The sequence below is a fragment of the Anas acuta genome, chromosome 6 (genome assembly GCF_963932015.1).
Source record: "Anas acuta chromosome 6, bAnaAcu1.1, whole genome shotgun sequence".
In the NCBI taxonomy this organism is placed as follows: Eukaryota; Metazoa; Chordata; class Aves; order Anseriformes; family Anatidae; genus Anas; species Anas acuta.
Window position 1 is genome coordinate 25,375,607 of NC_088984.1, and position 8,937 is coordinate 25,384,543.

The following is an 8,937-nucleotide window of genomic DNA, read 5'->3' on the forward strand; positions in this document are numbered from 1 at the left end:
AAATAAACATGTGGATTAACATTAATTTGTCATTAACAGAGATACAACAAACCAAAAATGCTCATTTCACTTCCTAATGCTAGTATTCATGCTCATTTTGCTCTGCAGTTTCTATCTTATGTTGTACCTTAAAAAAAAAAAAAAAAAAAAAGCATATTACTAGATTAAGATATGTCTTCTTAGTTCTGAAGGTTCCTTCAGAACAGTTAAGAAGAGTTGTCATAGATTTTTGCTGCAGATTATCAGTTATTTCATATTTCTTGTTTTCTGTTTGCTAAGTACTAAGTACTGCTAGGACAGACATCGTAGTCATTCTCTGCAATCTGGCCATGAAAAGGTATAACAAGAGCCTGCTGCCTTGGCTATCTCAGTTTTCCTTAAACACAGACTGAGCACAGAAATTTTCTTTATAGTCTCTTAAAATAACAGTGACACTGCTTAAGAGAAGAACAGGTTGAATGGAATCGTGCAGTCCCTTGGGCTTTTGATACGTGTACATCAGAGTCCAGTTGGTAAACAGGACCCCAGACCAAGAGCAACAGTATTCTAGGAAAGTTAATCATTTTTGAAAAGCACTTTGTATTTGGGTTGTAAGCACCAAGACAAATAGAAATAAATCTGTTATATGATATATATTTTCCTTTCTTTATGTTTCAGTGCAAAATAATTACATCACATGAATTTCTGTTACTAATGCAGGTAAATCTTCCTTATAGTTTCATCCATTAATAAAACATGCTAGCATCTGTTATTATGTTGGAAAGGACTATCAAATATTATACACAGCATCAAGTAAGTTTACAACCAATTCAGGACTTCTTATAGAGCTCAGTGTGCCCTGAAGTCACATTAGCATGCTTTCTTTTCCATAGGTCCTACAGCTCCCCATGAGTTGGGTAAAAAATGTGCTGTTTGAGCATGCTTGGAAGGTAAGTTTTTGAAAAATAATCAAAGGAATGAATGACTATCAAGGTAGATTTCTTCAGGGAGAACCCCTTCTGGTATCTCTATATTTTATTTAAAAGGTTTTCAGTAAATGTGTATCACAAAATCTCAGTGCATGGCATCCTACAATACACCATCTGAAAGCATAGTAACATTTAGTCTGTGATTAAAACCATTTTATAACAACATCCTACAAAAAATATGTTCAAACGTGAATAAATTAAATAGTTCCTCTAAACCAGTTGTCTACATAGGAAATCAGCAGCCACAGCGGCCAACCCCCAGCAGGGTAACTTTGCAGCTCCACGCCTGTACTGCTGCTAGTCTAGCAGCGTGTCTGGCCTGAGGCTGAGCTGAGGCTAAGCATTTTATACTCCTGACCCAGAAGCTAGGCAGCACACTTCTGGGAGCACTGACGCCATCAGTAGACAGGATGGAGTCAACACTGAGAGGTCTGAGCATTAAATTGCTGCATCCTAGCTGAGACAACCAGGTTTTCTCCTTTCCAAGGAGATTAGAGTTAAAAACATCCCTCTCAGCTGAGCCTGGCATCTTCCTGCCATGAAGCTGGCACCTGCCATGTCCTGCGAACAGAATGCGCTGCAGCTGCCAGCAAGAAGTAAGGAGAAGGTAGCGTCTGGTGAGGACAGCCCTGTGGAGCCCTGTGCCCACTATGCCTGGTGCCAATCTACAGCACCATCCCATTCTGGCAGGCAGCTCCATCTTTGGGGGGACTTCCTGAATGGAAACATGACCAGAACTATGCAAACGGTGAGGTCTGGTTAACCACAGTTTACTGAGACAGGTATTCTGAGAAATAGATCTTAGGACAAATAGGCTCTTCTCTACCCGATTTAAGAGGTAATCATTGCATTTTCTTCTAATGCACTGAATGTCACAAAAATGAATACTGATATTAAAGCTGTTTACTTTGAAAACAGCTACAAAGCTCTTAGTAAATATTGCATGTTTGAACAAATGCCAACCAGCTAAAAAATGCTTACTTGTTTAAAATAAACATCAAAGACAGTCAGGGTTGAAGCATCTTGATTTGCAGTCTCTGTATGAATGCTAGTTTACATAACAAAAATGAATCACAGTTGCTTTGGCTTCCACCATGTTTCAATACATTCTTGGATCACATTAATACATTATGGCATTTCTACAACTGTCAGATTTGTTACCTTGATTGTACAGACTTAAATTCTGCAAACATTTGCACACAGAAATATCATCTTTTTTTTTTTTCTTTTAAGTATACAGCACTTCAATGTTGTCTTTTTTTTCCGTTTGTTTTCCATGTGCACATAAATGCAAATTGCCTACAGAACTCAGACCACGTGTGCTAAGCAGTTTCCTCCTACTTTGAAATCAGACCTAACAGCCCTACTAATATCCTCATAATTTGCTTACAAGAGATCACGATTATTACGGCCTTTCACTTTAAACATCATTTGAGCACAGAGTCACAATCAAACATAAACAGACTTTCTTCATTCAAATATCACTTACTAAAGAAGTTGCAGGAAGCTGAGATTTCCAAAGCTGTGCTGAGGACGCAGTGACAACTCCCATTCAATTCCATAAAACTACGCCAGTTCACACCACAGTGAAAGCAGAGTTCTCTGCTCACGATCCGGCCCAGCAAGCACACTGGACATTTGAACCCAGCATTTAGTCTTTAGCACGTAAGCTTATTGCAAGTATCTCATGGGCAAACTTGCTGAATTGATAGATACTTCAAAAAGCTAGTGTTTATTAGATATCTTCACATTCTTACAATTTCATCATAGAAGTTAAAACTATATGATGATTCAGAGTGCAAATTAAGCATCTATTTTTGGATTATGAATTCTAACAGGAGCACAGGGACCAATTTTGAAGGAATATAGATAAAAATAATACCATTAACATCAGCTCCAAACTAATGAGCTAAGTTTAGCTGGTTACTGTTCTTCAGGCTCATTAATGATAACTGAATATGAATCACAAGAAATGTAAAATACGTTGTTTTTTTTCCTATCAGGCTTCTTAAACATTTTCTTTTCATTAAAATTACACATACAAGGTAAACAGATGGACAATGCAAGGCAATCAGTTTTAAATTCCCTGTACTAACTCAGAAAAGGAATAAACTGCAGCACCCTTTACAGTTAGAATTATAAACAATATGTGTCATACCAGTAGAAAGGAAGGCTTTTACTTACATTGTCACCTGCAGAAATCAAAATAAGCATGGTATCTGATACAAAAACCTTATTGTATACTAAGATAGCTACAACGTATGTAGAAAAGGTCATATTAACATGCCACATACATGTACACAATTTGATACTCCAGTGCTAGAATATGAATAAACCTTTATCTGCTTGCAAAATGGAAGGGGTAGCATTATCATTTTATCATTGCCAACAACAGCAGGCAAACACCAGCTCCATCCGTCAGTGGTAAAATACTAAATATACCAAAGGAATAATCTTTGTACCCCAAGGGAGGATGATTTTAAACCTCAGTGACAGCAGAAAGTTATGTTTCTAGTCTTCAAAGAAGCTGCCACACAGCTTGCTCCTACAGTGCATGAGAATATGTAGAGATTTGTTAAAAACATATGGTTTCCACTACACTGAGTGTTATGGTTCAGGTTAGAAGAAATATAACAGCCCTGAAGAAATACTGAGGCATGAAGACTAGTAAAATACAGTTGTGACATACCTGCATGTTGATGAGAGGACTTGCCCTCCACAAATAGCACCATACAGCCCAATCACAAAGCCCTCGCTTTGAAGAACATTTACAAGAATAATGTTTGTGACGTCAAAGGAACTATTTTTGTGAATTCACTGGTGAGTAAAAGATCACAACTTAAGCCAATAATTTGAAAAATACTCATCTTTAAATAACCAACCCAGTATGAGCCCATCAGTCACTTTCACTCCCTTTGACGGGCATGATTTTATATCCTCTAGTCTAAAAATGTCCAGCTCTGCCTACCTCAACTCTATGTGCCCGATCACTGACTTTTATCCCTTCTTTCTGTCTTTTCTCTCTTCTTCCCATGAACAGAGCCGTTTCTAGTCAAAGTTACAGTCTAGCTAAATTTGGACTAGATGGTCAACCAGAAGTAACCACACTCCAAAGAGCACAACACTTAGGCATAAGCCCATGAATGGAGTGCTGGAAGTCTGGGCTTCAGCCTGGAGCAGAGCATTCAGTCGCACGTACACATACAGGCCAGCAGACCTAATGCTGAGGAATGAGAAAGCTGGGCGGTGAAGGGAGGAAGGAAGACTAATATAGACCTGTCTCATTTAATCTGGATTCATATCATCAGTTTAAAGTCACGCAATATGACTTGATGTTCATGGGACCACGGCAGTTTGTGAAGATGGGTAATCTTAGTGCTGCAACAAGAATGTTTTGATTTAGTTTTGTTTTCTTCTTTTTTGTTGTTGTTTGTTTGTTTTGTTTCAAGAACATGCCAGGCAGCTAATAGTCGTGAAAAAGTACTTGTGCAGCATCCAAAATGGCAGTAAGTCAGTAGAATTAAAATAGGATGCTAAAAATGTGAAACTAAATATTTCACCTATAAAAATAAGATGCTATCTAATCCTATAAAAATAGGATGCTTAGATTTTCCCTTTGGGAAATTTTTAACCAATAATTAATGAGAAACAGTAAGCCCATCTTGCCCATTTACTAAATACTGTCAACATTAAGAGTGGTTCCCATGCTTTGTTTGCTCTTTCTTCTCTTTTTTATGCAATTAACAGGTGACTGTCTCTGCTAATCTCTCCAAAGTAACACATCTGGAATCGTTTTTGAAGGTTTCTGCATGGTTTTAGATTTATTTTTTTTTTGAAGAGCTGCATTGTTGTTACTACTATGGTTTAATAAATAAAATAAATAAATAAATAAACTTTCAAGGATACTAGGAACTTAAGAACTGACTCACCAATATTTAAAACATCAAATGATGAAATACTTGGACAAATACACCATCTGTTACATTATGGCTGTTTGCATGCTCACTTCTACCTAAAGTCTCACTTCAGGGGATATGGAGTTTTTTTTGGAAGTTTATGGATACGTTGTGACCAAATCAGTCACCTTTACCCTTAAATTTTTACTGAGTTAGAAAAAACTGTTAAGCCATTACTAAGAGTAGAGGAAAGACAGGACTTTTGGAAATAAATCTGTCAAATTTTGTTGTAGTCCACGTAAAGGTAAAAAAGCAATCTCTGAACACCTCTTCAGAGAATATATCTGAAAACCTTATACAATGCTGCAACTCAAACCTTACTTGTAAATAAAAAATTATCCTACTTAAAAAAAGACTTTTTAAGTGTTTGTTAGCACTTCATGCTCTTATAACAACATTTGTATGTGTTAAACCATGCATTAAAACATATAATCTTTTTCTTTGAGGGTATAAGAAAGCAAAAAAAGGCTTGTACAAGGGAAAAACACCTTAAAGAACCTTAATCAGGAATTCATAAGATCAACCACTGGCAGATCAAGTCAGATGGAAAGTAGAGTCGTGTATTCAAGATCTGTGAAGAAACCCTTAAGCTGAAGTATACGTTACAGGAAACTTCTGCCCCCACAGTCTTACCTCATTTTATCTTCTCATCTTTTCTAAACTGTCAGAAACTGTCCTTCTGAGAAGCACCTTGCAAACAGCTTTTCAATTGCATCAGAGAAAATCCAAAGAAACTAAGTTCCAATAGAATAAAACTCTGAGTGTTTATAACACCAAATGCCACATATCAGAATTTTAAAATCTGATAGGAACGCTATGAAATTCCTGTGTTAGGCTTTAGTTAGGATTCAGCAGGTAGTTTTCATTTGTGCAAGGGTTCTCCAGGAATCCTGCTACCAGGAATAACAGAAGAGATGTATCCTTTCTGCTCAGTTTCTCCTGCCAGCTCCATGTAACATGAGTTTGTGTTGATTTTAACGACCTGAAACAGGAACTAGTTTGCAAACACAAGGGCCCGAAGAGCTGTATCATATGACACCAAACAAATAGATTACAGAAAAAAAACACAGCCGATGAATGGAAAAAATAAAGCCCAAATCCTCCTAAGTTACCCACTATCCATGATATGAAAACCTTCAAACTCTCACAGTCTATCTACTTCAGCTTTTATCCGTTTAAAGCTACTAAGAATAAAAAACTCAAATGCCAAAGTCGATAATTTCAAATTCAAAATGTAGTAAAATTAACAGAATTTCTGCAGAACATCCTCTTTGCTAACAATTATATATTTCACTGTGTATTTCCTGAGGACTTTCTGTAGAAGTCCTCAGGAAAGCTGAATGCTAATTTTAAAGCAATCAAAAATGCATAGATGTCTTAAATTACAAGAAATGGCTCTGTAACATCTTGACTATCTAAACAGAAGCAGATGGTTTACATGGCTTTACTGCTTAATTAAACATTTTATACACTCTGTAAAATTCTATCTGATGGCGTTCTTTCTGATTTGGCTTTCAAAATTTAAATTACAAAGTAATTTTATATATATGCCATATTAAAATGAGAATTCATAAAAATCTTCATGTCCAATACTAACTAACAAATCTAGTTTATTTTCTAATACGGGTGAAAAATTTAATGGTCCACCTCTTTCTTATTTCTTCTTTGGGATAATGCTAACGTCCATCTTTTTCATAAATCTGCTAGATTCCTGTATTTTAAATAGTCCTAATTCAAAAGCCAGTATTTTAGATTTTCCCATACCATTTCCTTTAAAAAATAATAGAGAAACAGAAAAAAATAAGATGGAATTTATTTTATGGAGGACTTCAAACCAACTCCAAACAAGATATAGATATGGATGTTACTATCATAGTAAGATACAGCTAAATGTGTGGGAAAGATCTGAGCAAAACAATAATGAAGAAAGTTTAAAGAAATTGCTTGAAATTCCTGTCATGAATGAAAGACAATTGGGAAGATGTATGCTGTCTCTGAGTTCCCCAGGGACAAAATAAAATCAGTTTACCTAGTTCCATAAAACCACAGTCACATCACTGGAAGTAAAAGAGGAATGCAAGGGAAAGACTGAGCACAGCAGTCAAAATTTTAATTAAATCATTACTAAATACAAACTCGATGTGGTAAGTCAAGTGAAAGAGCGACTTTCACTATCGTTATTTATAGTTACTGGCATGACTTTTTAAAGCAGATGCAAAACTGACGTAGTAAAAGGTAAAAATAGACAAATAACAGCAGTAAGCTGGGTGCTTGTTCAAGTGTATGACTGCTAAAGACAGCCATAGATTGGAATGAGCTTCAAACTGTTCTCATGGCTAATAGTTCAAACTGGATGAACTGAAAAGGTATTATCATTCGTTGCATACATCAATGGCCTTGTTCAGTTACACTTCACTACAACCCTTGCACAAGCAGATGACAGAAGCCTATCAAAGTGAAGCACAGAAGAGGATGAAGTTGGCTTGTGAGTCATGCAAAGTCACAAGGGTCACAGGTCATTACGCCCTCCACCTACATCAAAAGCTCTACCATTAGAGAGTGTTTTAACCTAAAGTAGCTTTTCTCATTCTTTCCAGGCATTTGTTCAGCACTGCACAGATCAGAACTCCATGAAACTTTGGAGGACTTTTCTGATCGCCTTGACCCAACACAAACCCACACTAATGAGTAGGGGAACAAACCAAAACGTTAATAGGTATTCCTTAATTAATGAAAATCAACTATGTAACAGCCCAGTCTGTTATATATTACTGGTACATTGCAGAAAAACACAGAAGTAACATTATTTTGCCATCTAGTTGTACAGACATGTATTTTGATTTAAAACAGCAGTTGAGAAAAGAAAATGGCATTTTATTGACTAAATCAGAATATCAACAGTAGAAAATTGAAGTAATATGATAAATGGACAGTCAGTTGCTAAAGTGAACCCTGTCCTTACAACTATGTAGGAATGTCTGCTTCTCATCTCCATTAACACTCACATTCAGCTTTCACAACCACAGACAAAAAGAAAAGCAGAATAATTAACTCATGGAACTCACTACCATTAGGAACTGAAGCAAATAGTTTCAGGAATATTTTTATACATGCATTGTTTTCAATAACATATATAACCACTGTACCTGCATTACTTTAAAATAAATTAGAGTTACTACACTTTAATCATGACTGAAGATCAAGAAATGCCTTTTCTTGTATTCCTCTAGCTAAACAAGAAAGCTTTTACCCTTTGCAATGAATGATACATCTAACATTGCTTTCTAGCTACATATCATAGCGATAACTAGTTCACTTACCTAGCAGTTGCTTGTATTCCTCTCATTGAAGCTTGATCTGGAAAAAATAAAAATTAAAAAAAAAAAATGACTAACTAAAATAACTTAGGACTAAAATATCTCTTATGTTTAACAATTGCAGTAAGTGTCCCTACCCCACCTGAAAGATACCAAGTCAATGAGTGCCCACATAAAGAGATAAAAGTTGCATTTAAATGTGTAATATAAAGCATCATTTAATTTTTTTAAATTGAAAATTAAAAATAATGGTGTCTTTCACTTTAACCTACTTTGTCACAAAATTATTAGGGAGGAAATTCAAATGTTTCAGCAGATATATATATATATATATTTGTCATTAGTTTGACAGATGTTTTGATTTCCATAAGGTTGTAGTAACATGAAAATCAGAAATTAATTTCTCAGGTACACTCCATATTTTTGTCTTCACTGGCTACTGTTTGTTGTTGGTTTTGTTTGTTTGGTTTGTTTTGTTTGTTTGTTTTTACCCAAATATTTCACAATGGAAACATTTGTTTAGATAGCTGAGACTGAAAAGTAAACAAACAGCATGAATCAATTCATTTCATCAATGACCCTTAAAGTGCTTCTATGGCAGCTTGACCTGGGCTGAAGTACGTAACTTACATTCAGTTTTGTCTGCATAAAAAGGATAGAGAACTATTATCTGACATAATTTCAAACTAAGCACCT

At 35.7% G+C, this 8,937-nt stretch overlaps 1 protein-coding gene across 2 annotated transcripts in view; it reads right to left on the bottom strand.

Moving 5' to 3' along the window:
- PDE1A (phosphodiesterase 1A) overlaps positions 1–8,937 on the bottom strand; it is a 222,140-nt gene that overhangs the window by 205,539 nt on the left and 7,664 nt on the right. Inside the window, exon 2 of one of the 2 annotated variants that reach the window (XM_068685892.1) lies at positions 8,245–8,281. In XM_068685892.1, coding sequence (XP_068541993.1) covers positions 8,245–8,270 — 26 coding nt within the window. In that variant the 5' untranslated portion in view covers positions 8,271–8,281. Of the gene's footprint in view, positions 1–5,557; positions 5,744–8,244; positions 8,282–8,937 lie in introns of those variants that run through there. The other variant, XM_068685894.1, reaches the window with a different exon arrangement.